Source organism: Scyliorhinus canicula, chromosome 6 (genome assembly GCF_902713615.1).
Source record: "Scyliorhinus canicula chromosome 6, sScyCan1.1, whole genome shotgun sequence".
NCBI classification, from domain to species: Eukaryota; Metazoa; Chordata; class Chondrichthyes; order Carcharhiniformes; family Scyliorhinidae; genus Scyliorhinus; species Scyliorhinus canicula.
In genome coordinates, this window is record NC_052151.1 from 121,115,296 (window position 1) to 121,131,749 (window position 16,454).

At 47.6% G+C, this 16,454-nt stretch overlaps 1 protein-coding gene across 2 annotated transcripts in view; it reads right to left on the reverse strand.

Annotated features, from left to right (window-relative positions):
- The window catches only part of si:ch211-243j20.2 (uridine-cytidine kinase-like 1), a 115,857-nt gene that overhangs the window by 82,841 nt on the left and 16,562 nt on the right, over positions 1-16,454 (reverse strand). For both annotated transcript variants that reach the window (XM_038800031.1, XM_038800032.1), the window contains exon 4: positions 12,430-12,600. In XM_038800031.1, coding sequence (XP_038655959.1) covers positions 12,430-12,600 — 171 coding nt within the window. The remainder of the gene's footprint in view (positions 1-12,429; positions 12,601-16,454) is intronic.

Consider the following 16,454-nt stretch of genomic DNA (forward strand, 5'->3'; position numbering starts at 1 on the left):
GTTGCACCTTGTCTGAGTGTAACAAGGTTCCAGTTCTAGTCTTCACTGTCTTTCTAGCTGAGTTGTAACAATAGAACCTGAGGTTTAAGTCAAAGTTCAAAAGAAATAATTTCCCCCAAAAAAATCAAATTGAAAGGACTTGAGAATTTAAATTTTGTCAGCAACCCATATCTCCAAGCAGAATTTGACAAAATAGGTATAAATAATTCTCAACAAAACCATAAGGGTAAGAACAAAGAACAATTCAGCACAGGAACAGGCCCTTAAGCCCTCCAAGCTTGTACCGGTCATACCACCTTTGGCCAAAGCCCTCAGCACTTCCCAGTGCCATATCCCTCTTATACCCATCGTATCCATTTTTTAAGTCGAGATGCCTTTTGAATGCCATTAATGTATCTGCTACCACAATCTTACCCACTGTATTATAAACCTGCCTCGTACATCTCCTCTAAACTTATGCCCCTAGTGAGTGACCCCTCCACCTTGGGAAAGAGTGCCAACCATCCACTCTATACATGCCTCTCAATCTTGTAGACCTCTATCAGGTCACCCCTCAACCTCCGTCGTTCGAATGAAAACAGTCCGTGCCTCTCCGCATAGCTAACACCCTCCAGACCAGGCAACATTCTGGTAAACCTCCTCTGCACCCTCTCCTAAGTCTCCACATTCTTCTGGTAGCGTGGCGACCAGAATTGTGAGCAATATTCCAAGTGCGGCCTTACCAAAGTTCTATGCAACTGTAGCACGACGTGCCAATTTTTATACTCGATAATCCATCCAATGAGTCAAGCATTCCATATGCTTTCTTGACTACCTTGTCCATTTGTGTTGCCACTTTCAAAGATCTGTGGATCTGTACGCCCAGATCTCTCGGACTTTCTATACCATCCAGGCACCCTACCCAAGAATCATCTTCCACAAAGTCCTTTTCTTTGGTGAACACTGATGCACAGTACTCATTTAGTACTTCGCTCATTTCCTCTGGCTCAACTCAGTGGTCCAATCCTTTCCCTGGCCACCCAGATGAAAATAAAACTTTGGATTCACCTTAATCCTACTTGCCAAGGACTTTTCATGACCCCTCCTAGCCCTCCTAATTTCCCACTCACCGTCCTACTTTCTTAATACTCCGCAAAGGTTTAGACCAGTGTTTTTCAACCTTTTTTTTCCAGGGACCCATTTTTACCAACCGGCCAGTCTTCGGGACCCACGTCGGCCGACCTTCGCGAACCACCATTTTCTCTTATCTTGTTTGCTGCTGCCAAAAATGGAGGAGTCGCAATTGTGCCCAAAGCACGTGATGTCAATGTTCAGGGGGGAGGGTTGACCTGCTCTCTGCCTCCCTTCAGGCAGGAAGATTACATAGAATAAAAAAAAATCTTCTGCGTCTCCGATTGCGCAAATTCGCGGGCAACAGCAACAGCAGCCGGCTTTTAACAATTCCGGCTGCGAGCGGCCTTCAAAAAGGCGCAAACCATATAAAAGAAATGTATCCGCACTACGCACGTGTGCCCGCTCATCGGTGCGCATGCGTAAAACTCTGCGCATGCACACCGATGAGCGGGCACGCATGCGCAGTGTGGTCGCATTTTTTTATTAATATGGCCGCTGCCTTTCTGAAGGCCACTCCTGGCCGGCATTGTTAAAAACTTGCTGCTGCGGCTGTTGCGCGCGAACGTGCGCAATTGGGAGCGCCGCGACAGACGGCCCCGCGACCCTTCCGACATCCGCACGCGATACATCCGTGGGTCGCGAACCCAACTTTGAAAATGCCTCGTTTAGACTGTATCCACCCTTCTTGACAGTACAAAAGACTCTTTTTCTATTTGACGAGGTTCACAATACCCCTCGTTATCAACGGTTCCCTAAACTTCCCACACTTCTTTGTTCGCTTAGGAACGTGACTGTCCTGAATCCTAATCGACTGTTGTTTGAAAGACTCCCACATGTCCAATGTTGGTTTACCCTCCAACAACCGCACCTAATCCAAATTGTTCAATTCCTGTCTAATTTATCGTAATTTGCCTTTCCCAAGTTTACCCTCATCCCTATCCACAAGTACCCTAAATCTTATGGAATCGTGGTCACTACTCCCAAAATGTCTGGTTTAGCACAGGGCTAAAAATCGCTGGCTTTGAAAGCAGACTAAGGCAGGCCAGCAGCACGGTTCATTTCCCATACCAGCCTCCTCGATCAGGCGCCGGAGTGTGGCGACTAGGGGCTTTTCACAGTAACTTCAATTGAAGCCTACTTGTGACAATAAGCAATTTTAATTTTTTTCATTTCATGTTCCCCGACTGAAACCTCAACCACCTGTCCAGGCTCATTCCACAATACCAGGTCCAGTACTCCCCTTTCCTAGTTGGACTATCTACATATTGCATCAAGAAGTCTTTGTGGATACACCTTACAAACTCTGCCCCATCCAAGCCCCTAGCACTGTGAGTCCCAGCCAATGTAAGGGAAGTTAAAATCCCCTACCATAACATCCCTGTTACTTTTGCACCTACCCAAAATCTCTCTACCTATCTGCTTCTCTATCTCTCACTGGCAGTTGAGGGGCCTATAATAAACCCCCAACATTGTGATTGCCCCCTTCCTGGTCCTGAGCTCTATCCAGATTGCCTCATTGTATGAGCCCTCCAAGGTGTCCTCCCACAGTATGGATATTTGAATATGGTATAGTTACATTGGCATAGATGGTGATGCCCTTTGATCAGAAGTTCAGAATGCAATTGCCAAGACATTTGTATAAATCTCAAGAATAATTGTGCAATGTAAACATCATCTGAATAAGTAAGTCACTGCAAATGAAAGTTTGAATTTAAATACCAAAAGCTCGATTTGAGTGAATTTGATAATGTCATAGTTATGTCTTTTAATTTTAGATCAATCAAACTGAACAAGGTGGGGGGGGGGGGGGGGGAGAAGGAAAAATAAGAATCACAGCAAGGGAATTTGTTATATCATCAGAGGGCCAACTACCGCCCTCACAAGCACCTGTTACAACCCTCATTAGTGGCAAAATTGAAGGCAGTAACACTTCTCTGTCATAAGTCCCAATCCTACACCCACAGGATTCGTGCTTCGGCTGTATAACATCAAATTCAAATGCATATCTTTTCATAGAGGAAAAAAAACAAATTTATATGCAAAGAGGAATAACCAGAAGCTGAAAATACTGGTAGATGCTTGCGCATACAATCACTTGTCTGCTGTTAATTACAAATCTACAGATATATTGTCTTGCTGCTACCAGGTGTGAAATGACATGCATGCCTGCCTGTACAGAGTTGTCTAAAAGTCAATCAAGAAGCAGCTGCCTGGGGGTAATCATTTGAAACATAAACAGCCACTTACTCCCAAATATTTTTCAAATTGAAACAGACACCATTTAGTGAATTCTCCAACATCATTGATCTATCACGGAGTACGTGATTGCATTAGGGATAGGAAAGCACGTGTTCATACTTGAGAAGAGGGGGAAGGCACAGATGCATTTGGGGACAACATTGGGCACTGTGGCTTCACAGCGCCAGGGTCCCAGGTTTGATTCCCCACTGGGTCAGTCTGTGCGGAATTTGCACGTTCTCCCCGTGTCTGCGTGGGTTTCCTCCGGGTACTCCGGTTTCCTCCCACAGTCCAAAGACGTGAAGGTTAGGTGGACTGGCCATGATAAATTGCTCTTAGTGATCAAAAAGGTTAGGAGGGGTTATTGGGTTACGGGGATAGGGTGGAAGTGAGTGCTTAAGTGGGTCGGTGCAGACTCGATGGGCCGAATGGTCTCCTACTGCACTGTATGTTCTATGTTCATTACACTTTGTTCAGTTTCCATTAGACAGTGCAGAGTATATTGTACAACCATAAATTGTGAATATGAATGGCAATTGAGAACTAGTGCAGAGGATAATACTAGGGAAAAAAATCTTTAAATACATGTGAAGCAAAGGGTTAAAATCAGTTCTGCTACTAACAGGACGTCTTTCGGGCCTGGAGGAAACCCATGCAGACACAGGGAGAATATGCAGACTCCACACAGACAGTGACCCAAGCCGGGAATCGAACCGGGGTCCCTGGAACTGTGAAGCCACAGTGCAAACCACTATACTACCATGCTGGCCATGCTTGCACGGTAGTTTCCTTTTTCGTGATGAAGCTATTGTCCATCACTGATGTGTAACAGATTATATACCATTTTTCCATTTCTTGTAAATATTATTGTAATTCTTCAATCTCCTTCGCTCAATAGAGCCCAACTCATGATGAGATGTACCTGCTCAGGCACAAATTCTCAGTATACCCCTCAACATCCAAACCAGAAATGTTAGTGCTGCTTTGACTATTCGTAGTATGTAATATTTTACTTGTACATTATAACTCATGTTGTGTTTGCCTGTAACAAACAAATCAAGGGATCTTGGTCCAAGATAAATTTTGACTAATAAAATTAATGTACTAATGTTCATTCATCTTGAATTAGAAGAAAATGGAAAAAATTAAACCATTAAAAATATGCTTTATTCCCTACCTGGGCACTTTCATACATTTTCTGGTTATGTTAATGCAAAGTCAGGACAAGATTGAAATTCACCCCTAGATTGGAGCAATTCAAAGTTATCCTTCACAAATGACGGAGTTTAAACAATATATGTTTGCAAGTTACTCTGATGTATATATATGTAGCAGCTCTGTACAATTGGCATTTAGCACATAAGTAGGCATCTGTTTGTTGGGGGGGGGGGGGTACATATACATTTGGGCGCTGGGGAAACAAATACAGAACAATTACAGAGGGCAATACGCAAATGGATCTGGTGTTGGATGTTGTCGCTTGCTTCTCCTGGACAGTTATCGCTGCCGTTATCGTCTAGCGGTCACGTCTGCTTCAGCCGTTCGTCCCGTCTTTCGTTGGATTTTCCTTGTTATCTGCTCTTGTAGATGCCAAGTTTGTTATTGTTTCCTGTGCCCTCCTACCGACTGTAATTCCCTTGCCTCCCCCCCACCACCCCCCCCCTCACCCCCCCCCCCCCCCCCACCACCCCCCCCCCTCACTGGTTCGCCTCTATTGTTCCCTGTCTCATCCCTCTTCACCCCCTACTCCTGTGGTTCGGCCTTTCTTCTCTTGGGTTTAGCTGCTACCACCCCCCCCCCCCCCCCCCCCCCCCCCCCCTCGGTTTATCCACCCCCCTTCCTCCTCCCCGGTTTATCCCTCCCTTCCCCACCTCGGCTACTTTCCCCTGATTCTTAGCTACCTGGCTATTCTTCTGCTTGTTCGTTGGGCCACAAACAGGTCCCGGAACAATTGGGTGAATGGCTCCCACGTTCTGTGGAAGCTGCCACCTGACTCTCGGATGGCAAATTTGATTTTCTCCATTTGGAGAGATTCTGAGAGGTCAGCCAGCCAGTCTGCAGCTTTGGGTGGTGCTGGTGACCGCCAGCCAAACAGGATTCTACAGCGGGCAATCAGGGAGGCAAAGGCAAGGGCGTCCGCCCTCCTCCCCAGGAATAGATCTGGCTGGTCTGATACCCCGAAGACTGACACTTTCAGGCATGGCTCCACCCTCATCCCCACCACTTTGGACATTGCCTCGAAGAAGGCTGTCCAGTACCCCACAAGTCTGGGGCAAGACCAGAACATGTGGGCGTGGTTGGCCGGGCCTCCTTGGCACCTGTCACATCTATCCTCCACCTCCAGGAAGAACCTACTCATACTGATCTATGATAATGATACCAACTTCATCTCTCTTATGCATCCCTTGATCATGAGTCCAACAAGGCATCAAGACTGAAACCTTTGTTCCCTTGTTATTAATTCCCCAGATACAACTTTTAGGTTGTACCAGACTATGGAAACCTACTTAACCTGTTTAACTCAAGTCCAAAATCTCAAACCCTCCAGTTTACCACCAAAACTCCCTAATTTCAGCTTTGTCTCATCACTAACATCTGCCCTCCCCTTCAGTTCATAGCTGCTGAACCTTATCTGTGATCTTATCATCTGTGGGCTCAATTTCTTCAAAACATTGCTCGTCAACTTTCCAACAACTGCTCTCCATAAATTCATCTACGACAGCTTAGGCAACTTTGAGGTCCATATATCTACATTGGATCTGTGTTTTCCAGTTCACTGAATTTAATATTCTCACCCTCAATGTTTTCACCCCATCTTTACTATTTCTTCTTGCCTTCCATTTCACTTTCGACCCTTAGCGCTCAGAAACTGGCCGCCTTCATCTGTCTCAGCCCTACTTTCTGGATTTCCCTCCCTAAACACTCTTTGGAAAATTCTTGCAACTCAGAGCAGCACGGTAGCACAAGTGGATAGCACTGTGGCTTCACAGTGCCAGGGTTCCAGGTTCAATTCCCCGCTGGGTCACTGTCTGTGCGGAGTCTGCACGTTCTCCCGTGTGTGCGTGGGTTTCCTCCGGGTGCTCCGGTTTCCTCCCACAGTCCAAAGACGTGCAGGTTAGGTGGATTGGTCATGATAAATTGCCCTTAGTGACCAAAAAGGTTAGGAGGGGTTATTGGGTTATGGGATAGGGTGGAAGTGAGGGCTTATGTGGGTTGGTGCAGACTCGATGGGCCGAATGGCCTCCTTCTGCACTGTATGTTCTATGCCTGTTCATCTTTCTGGACAAACTTCCACCTATTGTCTTCCCACTTCAGCAGGGTACATTACTTAATGTATTCTACCAGTTTTATCTTCCGGCTCTAAAAAATACTTTGGAATTTAATTTTAACGCTAATGGGTCTACAAAAAAAAAAAAGAGTTATCACCTAACCCTGGGGGCACTTCTGCTGAGTACATGCTGATGCTCACATCCATTGTTTACCGGGAGTCACCAAGTGTAAATAAGGAATACAAATCAGTTTTCCTTTTCTTTTTTTAAAAAAAAAATAATTTTTATTGGAATTTTTGAAAAATATATAACAAAACAATAATAACAATAACAATAATAGTAATAAACACCCCCCGGCACCCATAACAACGTATATAACAAACCCCCCCACCCCCAATAAACAACAAAATAAATTAACAATAAGCAAATTAACTTAAACACTATCCCCCTAGAAACCCACCCCCCTTTCCCCCCCGGGTTGCTGCCGCTGCTGACCTAATACCTTATCGTTGAGCCAGAAAGTCGAGGAAGGGCTGCCACCTCCTAAAGAACCCTTGTACCGACCCCCTCAGGGTGAATTTGACCCTCTCCAGCTCATTGAATCCCGCCATGTCATTAATCCAGGTCTCCACGCTCGGAGGTCTCGCATCTTTCCACTGCAGCAAGATCCTCCGCCGGGCTACTAGGGACGCAAAGGCCAAGACATCGACCTCTTTCGCCTCCTGCACTCCCGGCTCCACCCCAACCCCAAATATCGCAAGTCCCCAGCCTGGCTTGACCCTGGATCCCACCACCCTCGACACCATCTTCGCCACCCCCTTCCAGAACTCCTCCAGTGCCGGGCATGCCCAGAACATATGGGCATGGTTCGCTGGACTCCCCGAACACCTGACGCACCTGTCTTCGCCCCCAAAGAACCTACTCATCATAGATCCGGACATGTGGGCCCGGTGCAGCACCTTGAACTGGATGAGACTAAGCCTCGCACATGAAAAGGAGGAGTTCACCCTCTCCAAGGCGTCCGCCCATGTCCCCTCCTCAATCTGCTCCCTCAGCTCCACCTCCCACTTAGCCTTCAGCACCTCCACCGACGCCTCCCCCACCTCCTGCATCACCTGGTAGATGTCAGACACCTTCCCATCCCTGACCCACACCCCCGAAAGCACCCTATCCCTTACCCCCTGTGGGGGCAGCAAAGGGAACCCCTCCACCTGTCGCCTAGCAAACGCCTTGACCTGAAGGTACCTCAACATATTGCCCGGGGGGAGCTCAAACTTCTCCTCCAGTTCACCAAGGCTCGCGAACCTCCCGTCAATAAACAGGGCTTCCCAACTTCCTAATGCCCGCCCTGTGCCACCCCATGAACCCGCCATCCATGTTCCCTGGGACAAACCGGTGGTTCCCCCGCAGCAGGGCCGCCACCAAGCCCCCCACTTCCCCCGTGTCGCCGCCTCTGCCCCCAAATTTTGAGGGTAGCCGCCACCACCGGGCTCGTAGTGCACCTCGTTGGAGGGAGCGGCAGCGGCGCCGCTACCAGTGCCTTCAGGCTCGTGCCTCCACAGGACGCCATCTCCATCCGGTTGCTCCACCAACCTAGTAAAATTGAGCTTGTGCAGAGTCCCCCAGCTCCTAGCCACCTGAACCCCCAGGTACCTAAAACTCCTCACTGCCTTCTTTAGCGGGAGCCTACCAATCCCCTCCTCCTGATCTCCCGGGTGTACGACAAACAGCTCACTCTTGCCCAGGTTCAATTTATATCCCGAGAAACTCCCGAACTCAGCAAGAATCTCCATCACCTCCGGCATTCTCCCACCGGGTCTGCTACATACAACAGCAAGCCGTCCGCATACAGCGACACTCGGTGCTCCTCCCCACCTCGCACCAAACCCCTCCACCTCCTCGACTCCCTGAGAGCCATGGCCAGAGGCTCAATAGCCAGCGCAAAAAGCAAGGGGGACAGGGGGCACGCCTGCCTCGTCCCACGGTGGACCCTGAAGTACTCTGACCTCCTCCCATTTGTCGCTACACTCGCCATCGGGGCCTCGTACAGCAACCGCATCCATTTAATAAACCCCACCCCAAACCCAAAACTCTCCAACATCTCCCACAAGTACCCCCACTCAACCCTGTCAAAGGCCTTCTCCGCCTCCAATGCCACCACAATCTCCGCCTCTCCTTCTGCTGCCGGCATCATTATCACATTTAGCAGCCTTCGCACGTTAGTGTTCAGCTGCCTCCCCTTCACAAAACCCGTCTGATCTTCATGTACCACCCCCGGCACACAGTCCTCTATTCTAGTGGCCAAGATCTTCGCCAGCAACTTGGCGTCTACATTCAGCAATGAAATCGGCCTGTATGATCTGCACTGCAAGGGGTCCTTATCACGCTTCAGGATCAGGGGGATTAGCGCCCGAGACATCGTCGGGGGCAGAACACACCCCTCCCATGCCTCGTTGAAGGTCCTAACCAACAGGGGGCCCAGCAGGTCCGCATACTTCTTATAAAATTCAACCGGGAACCCATCCGGTCCCGGCGCCTTCTCCGACTGCATGTGGCCAATCCCACTGACCAGCTCCTCCAACTCGATCGGCGCCCCCAGTCCCTCCACCTGCACCCTTGGAAATCGGAGCCTGTCCAAAAAAACTCTCCATTCCACCTCCCACCACCGGCGGCTCCGACCGGTACAGTTCCCTATAGAAGTCCCTAAAGACCTCATTGACCTCTGCCCCCTGCCACACCACATTCCCATCTCTATCCTTCACTCCACCAATCTCCCTAGCCACGTCCCGCTTATGAAGCTGGTGCGCCAGCATCCTGCTCGCCTTCTCTCCATACTCATAGACCGCTCCCTGCGCCTTCCTCCACTGTGTCTCCGCCTTCCTGGTGGTCAATAAATCAAACTTGGCCTGCAAGCTATGCCGCTCCCCCAGCAATCCCTCCTCCGGGGCCTCCGCGTACCTCCTATCCACACTCAACAGCTCCTCCACCTGTCTCTCCCTATGGGCTCGGATGGAGATCAGCTCCCCACTAATCACTGCCTTCAGAGCCTCCCACACCATCCCCACCTGGACCTCCCCAGTATCATTGACCTCGAGGTACCTCTCAATACATCCCCGAACCCTCCTACACACCTCCTCATCAGCCAACAACCCCACGCCCAGACGCCAAAGCGGGAGCTGGTCCCGCACCTCCCCCATCTCCAGATCCACCCAATGCGGAGCATGGTCCGAAATCGCAATAGCCGAATACTCGGGCCTCCTCCACCCTCGGGACCAGACCCCTACTCAAAACAAAGAAATCAATGCGGGAATAAACCCTGTGCACATGGGGGAGAAAAAAAAAGGAATACTCCCGAGCCCTCGGCCTCCCGAACCTCCAGGGATCCACTCCTCCCATCTAGTCCATAAACCCCCTCAACACCTTGGCCGCCGCCGGCCTCCTGCCTGTCCTTGAACTAGAACGATCCAGTAGGGGATCCAGCACCGTATTGAAGTCCCCCCCCCCATGATCAAGCCCCCCACCTCCAGGCCAGGAATGCGGCCCAACATACGCCTCATGAAACCAGCATCATCCTAATTTGGGGCGTACACATTAACCAACACCACCCTCTTCCCCCTGTAGCTTACCGCTCACCATCACATATCTGCCACCACTATCAGCCACAACCTCAGACGCCTCAAACGCCACCCTCTTCCCCACCAGGATCGCCACCCCCCGGTTCTTCGAGTCAAGCCGCGAGTGGAAAACCTGCCCCACCCACCCCTTCCTCAGACGGACCTGGTCCGCCACCTTCAGGTGGGTCTCCTGGAGCATGGCCACGTCCGCCTTCAGCCCGTTCAGATGCGAAAACATCCGGGCCCGCTTAACCGGCCCATTCAACCCCCTCACGTTCCACGTAATCAGCCGGATCAGGGGGCACCCCACCCTCCCTGTCGACTAGCCATAGCCCATCGACTGCTCGCCCCTGGCCAGCACTCATTTGGCCCGTTTCCCACGGCGATAGAACCTCACCCCGACCCGCACCAACTCCTCCCTGGCCAATCCAGCAGCAACCCGGTATCTCTCCCCTCTCCCTCCCTCCCCCCTCCAAGGCTAGGACCCCTCCTAGCTGCGACTCTCCCTCCACTGTACTCCCGTGAGCCAGTTGACTTCTGCTGACCCCGGCAGCTCCTGCTCTAACTCCGACCCCTCCCGATATGAGGTCCCCCCATCTCCCCTGCATCAGCTCCTTGGCACCGCTTCAGCGCGGGAAACCCGGTCTAATAACCACGCCCCTCGCCACCAGCTCCACCCCCTCGTCCCGCAGCGCGGGAAACCAGAGAAAAGCCTGCGCTTCCACACTGCCCCACCCCACCAATGCAGCTCCCAAACCGCAGTCCCAACCCAACCACCAACTCCGTACAAACAAAGACACAGATAAACCACAAACCCCAGTACCCCACTTAGAACACAAAACCATAACCCGCATCGTCCGAAAGAGAGAGAAAAGACAGAAACAAACAGAATAACCCGCTACAGCATAAACAATGGTACAGAGATAGAAAAACTCCCACAGCCCCCAATCTCTAGTTCAAGTCCAGCTTTTCAGCCTGCACAAAGGCCCACGCTTCCTCCGGGGACTCAAAGTAGCGATGCCGGTTCTTGTAGGTGACCCACAGGCACGCAGGCGGCAACATGCCGAACTTCACCGGCTTTCCGTGGAGCACCGCCTTCATCCGGTTAAACCCGGCTCTCCGCTTGGCCACCTCCGCACTCCAGTCCTGGTAGATACGCACTACCGAATTCTCCCACTTACTACTCACCTTCTTGGCCCATCGGAGAACACACTCCCGGTCACTAAACCGATGGAACCGCACCAGCACCGCCCGCAGGGGTTCATTCGCCTTAGGCCACCTGACCAGAACTCTGTGGGCCCCCTCCAGCTCCAGATGGAAGGATCCTGCCCCCACCAGCGAGTTCAACATCACTGCCACATAGGCCGGCAGGTCCGACCCCTCCAGCCCCTCCTCGAAGCCCAGGATCCGCAGGTTCTTCCTCCGTGACCGAAGCTCCACCTCCTCGAACCGATCTTGCCACTTTTTATGAAGTGCCTCGTGTATCTCCACCTTCCCCACGAGGGCCGAAACCTCCTCCTCGCGCTCAGAGGCCTGCTGCTGCAACTCAAGTATCGCTGCACCCTGGGTTGTCTGGGTCTCCAGCAGCTTACTCGTCGTCACCTTCAGGGATTCCAACAACTCCCCTTTCAGCTCCGCGAAATAGCGCAGAAGGGCCGCCTGCTGCTCCTCCACTCCTCAGGGGCTCCACCGGCCGCCATTTTGTCCACCTTCCCCGCTTTTCCAGGGGAGCTGCTGCCGTTTTTCTCCTCGCCCCACTTCGAGTCCGCACCATAAATCCCGGGGGGTTTTGCTCCAGACCCCTCTATCCACCGGGAATAGTCGAATCAGCGCCGTTTGGGGCCCTTAAAAGAGCCCACAAGTCCTCTTAAAGCGGGAGCTGCCGAATGTGCGGCTTAGCTCCGCATAGCCGCAACCGGAAGTCCATCAGTTTTTCTTTTCATATTATATTCGCCTGACTGGCATTATCCAACCATTAGCGATCTTTATAGCTCAGTACTATGCACATTTATCCGGAGTATTCTCTGCAACTGCATACAATGGTTTTTCAAAAGAAGAAACTTGTTTCTAAAGGCATTTGTTTCTTTACAATAATGATGTTTTATTAGCTAACTTGCTGTAATAATAGCTATGTGTGCTATAATTCAAAATTGAAGTTTTTTTGTAGAATAAGGAATTAAAACTCTTTTACATACCCAATCCTTCCTGCGACTATGTGCAGTGAAGTCATAAACTGGAACTTTCACGCTTTTTCCTTTCTTCAGCTTCCTCAATGTATGTATAATTATGTCAAAATCAAAGGCATCAGGATGGTCAAAGTTATATTCATTTTTGGCAGCTAGTTCTTGTTCTTCCTTGTTTAAGACCTGGTGACAAAAAGAAAATACTGAGCCACTGCCATACTTATGTGGTATGAATCAGAAGAGGTCGTGAATACAAGTTAAAAATTGTGCTGAGTTCCTGTAAATTTAAGTGCAATAGCTTAGGTCCCATAAAAATCAATGTTAAAGCTGGAGTTAGGTTCATTTGGCTTTTCTGGACAAGAAATGGCGATAGTACAAGTTAAAATCCTGTATCGTATATGTGCAGCACTATGCTTTCCTAGCGAGAATAACTTGCTAAATAAATTACTGAATACAGTATAGCAGAAAATACTTTGATTAAATTAATTAATGTTAAAACATCCCAATTGAGCCTGTGCAGGCTCCCTGCCCAGTACTTCTGGATCTACAGCATCGCTCTCCCCACAGCCCCAGCTACTGGCAACGGCAGCTCCAGCATTAGAACATGAGGCGGCTGACTCACAGTGCAGCACGGGGGTGGTGGGGCCAGAGTGCAGACAATGTAAATGATGACACAAGTCGGAAAATCAGAATAAACAACGTCTAAATGAAACCAGGCTAAGGGGGGTGATTGTGAGAACTTACTGTGAAAACATAATGCATAAAGATTTTTAAGATTCTATGTTGAAATAATAGCTAAGACGCAGTCATGGATGAGGAAAAGAATGGTTGGAGTGTCAATTGCAAAAATGATATAAACAGGAAACACATCAGAGCCACAAGTGACAACTTTTCAAAATGGGAAGTAATCTGTTGAGCACCAAAAGCTACCGGGATCTTTGTTAATTACAATATATACACGATTAAAAGGGATCAAAACTAGAGATGATACAAGAGTAGGCACAGATGATACAAGAATAGGCAAAGGAAGTAATAAGCAACAAAACCAGATGTGAATAGATCAGAAACTGCACCAGAAATTGACAATTGGAGATGTACCAAATTAATATGAAAGCAAAGGATTCAAACTAAGTTATATGAATCAGGTAAAAGAGTTGCAGAAAAATGTCATGGAATCAACTGCCCCAGTGAACAGCTGCAGTGGAAAAACGAAGCTGGTTCCAGGCCGCATTAGCAAAAAGACAGAAAACAACCCCAAGAGTAATGGCGCTGCTCTTGAGACACTGGCCAGGCTCCAATCGGAAATATTAGGACCAAAATTCTAGCTGATTTCAAGAATCTAAATTAAAGAATAGTCAGGAAATAGGCTTAATACAGAAGATCCACTGATGTGATCTAATAGAAGGTTTAAAAACTAAGAGGGTGATAAATTTGAACTAGCCAAAATGTTTTTACCTTGTATAAGACACTAGTTAGACCTCAGCTGGAATACTGTGTACAGTTCTGGGCACCATACTATAGGAAGGATATAAACGTATTGGGGAGAGTTAGGAAAATAGATTGGAGGGGTTCAGACTGTTCTCCTTGGTGTAAGGTTTTAATAACAACTTATTTTCAGAATCTGTAATATATTTGGATTTTATTCTGTAACCACAATTTAAATTAAGTGGTTCAGTTTGAATTTCTGCTAAGTTACTTTGCATCTCGGGTTGAAGCAGTTATATGTTGTTTTAGTTGTCCACAATACCATTGTGTTTTAGTTTGAAGGAATAGCTAAAGTAGTGGGGGCCTCACGGTAGCATGGCGGTTAGCATCAATGCTTCACAGCTCCAGGGTCCCAGGTTCGATTCCCGGCTGGGTCACTGTCTGTGTGGAGTCTGCACGTCCTCCCCGTGTGTGCGTGGGTTTCCTCCGGGTGCTCCGGTTTCCTCTCACAGTCCAAAGATGTGCGGGTTAGGTGGATTGGCCATGCTAAATTGCCCGTAGTGTAAGGTTAATGGGGGGATTGTTGGGTTATGGGTATACGGGTTACGTGGGTTTAAGTAGGGTGATCATTGTTCGGCACAACATCGAGGGCCGAAGGGCCTATTCTGTGCTGTACTGTTCTATGTTCTATGTTCTAGTCTGAACTGAGGACAACGCTATATATATATATATATAAAATCTTTTTTTTTTAAAAACATGTATTGATTTAATTGATTAACTAACTATATTTGTAGGGCAGGACATCTGTATTAGAAGGAATTTGGCAGTGATACCATGGCTTTTGGGATTATGACTCTTCTGGGCAGTTCATCATCACTTCAAAGACAAATAAGACATCTGCAACACCAAGAACTTAAGATCTGCTTCTCGTTAAGTATATGTAAAATCTTGCTTAATAAATTATATTTAATTCATAATTACTATCTTATTTATACTTTGTTTTAGGTCAAACAAAATGGACGACCCTAGTGTTAGAAATTTAGAACTCAGGCCTTAAACAGTTTTATATCTCTTTACACTGGAGAGAAGGCCAAGAGGAGATTTGATAGGGATGTTCAAAATCATGAGGGGATTGGATAGAGTAGATAGGGAAAAACTAAAAGGTTCAAGAACAAGAGGACACAGATTTAAAGTGGTGTGGAAAAGAAGCAAATGTGATGTGAGAAAAAATATTTTCACACAGCAAGTGGTTTGAGGCTGGAATGCACTGTCAGAAAGCAAGTTCATTCGAGGTATTCAAGAGGGCATTCAATGCCTACTTGAACAGAAATAGTGTGCTGGGGTGCAGGGAAAAGGGCAGGAAAATGGCACTAAGCCAATGTTTGGAGAGTCGGCGCACACGATGGGCCAAATAGCCCCCTCCTGCAGCTTAACAATTTGGTGAACCTTAACCTCCACACCCCTTCCCAATCCCTTGGTTACAGAAACATCTACTGCAGGAGTTGAACTGTTGGAATTACAGGAGGACCAGGGTTTAAAGATGACACATTAAATTCCAATTTACAATTAAGTTCTTGAAGCAAGTGCCAGAAGCAAAGTATCCTCAACTCAAGACGACAACGGTGTGACTTTTTTCAATTTTTAGTGCAATATACTGCTGTGAATCCCCGTGCTTTGTGATGAAGTTTGTAAAATCAAAATATGATGCAGCCCTCAACATCTGACAGATCTCCTGCGTACTAGCTTGACAACATATCAGCCATATTTTCAAAGACTTGTATTCAAATGGAAACTCACAAAGCCACTACCTAAAGCAGTGACTAGACCTAATAACCGTAAGTATCATCGCACTTAAGAATTTCTCTATTATTATACTTTAAAGTGGTATTTAATTTAAACAAAACATATTGAATACAGTTCAAATGTATTAATTCAGATTTAGAAACGGTGGTATATGTGCTACTGAAGTGAAGAGTAAACTTAAAATTAACATTATATATATAGGAAGACATTGCTGCATACATAGGTTTTTTTTTAAACAATATTTGCACTTACTCATTTGTTAAGCATATTTCCGCACACAAGTGTGTGTAAAAGTAGTATCTGTATTGAGGGCTGTATTCAGCTATACGACTGTAGTGTACTTAACCCTCACTCTCATGAGAGACCAGACAAAGACTTTTGGAGTTAATAACTAGTCTTTATTTACAAACTACAGCGAGGGCTCTTGGCATTCCAAATAGGACACCAAAAAAAGCTCAGATTCAAGAATGGTACAGACAGATATACTTTATGATTCGATTACAAGAAATTAGCATATACCAATCATTTACTAGTAGTTCTCTATGTTCAATCATGACTATCGATTAAGGTTACGTCATGTGTAGTATAGGAAAATAATTAACCAATTACATTAAAGGTCCGCATGCTTAATTAAACTATCCAATCATTACAAAAGCACATATGTCATCTTCCAATTAGTGATACTGGGGGTCAGATATCTGGGGTGTAGCCATCAAATAATCTCCCTATTTCTATCAGCAGACTTACTGGAGCAATCACAATGGTACCTTGTTACACATTGTAGAATAGACCTTGAATTGTAACATATG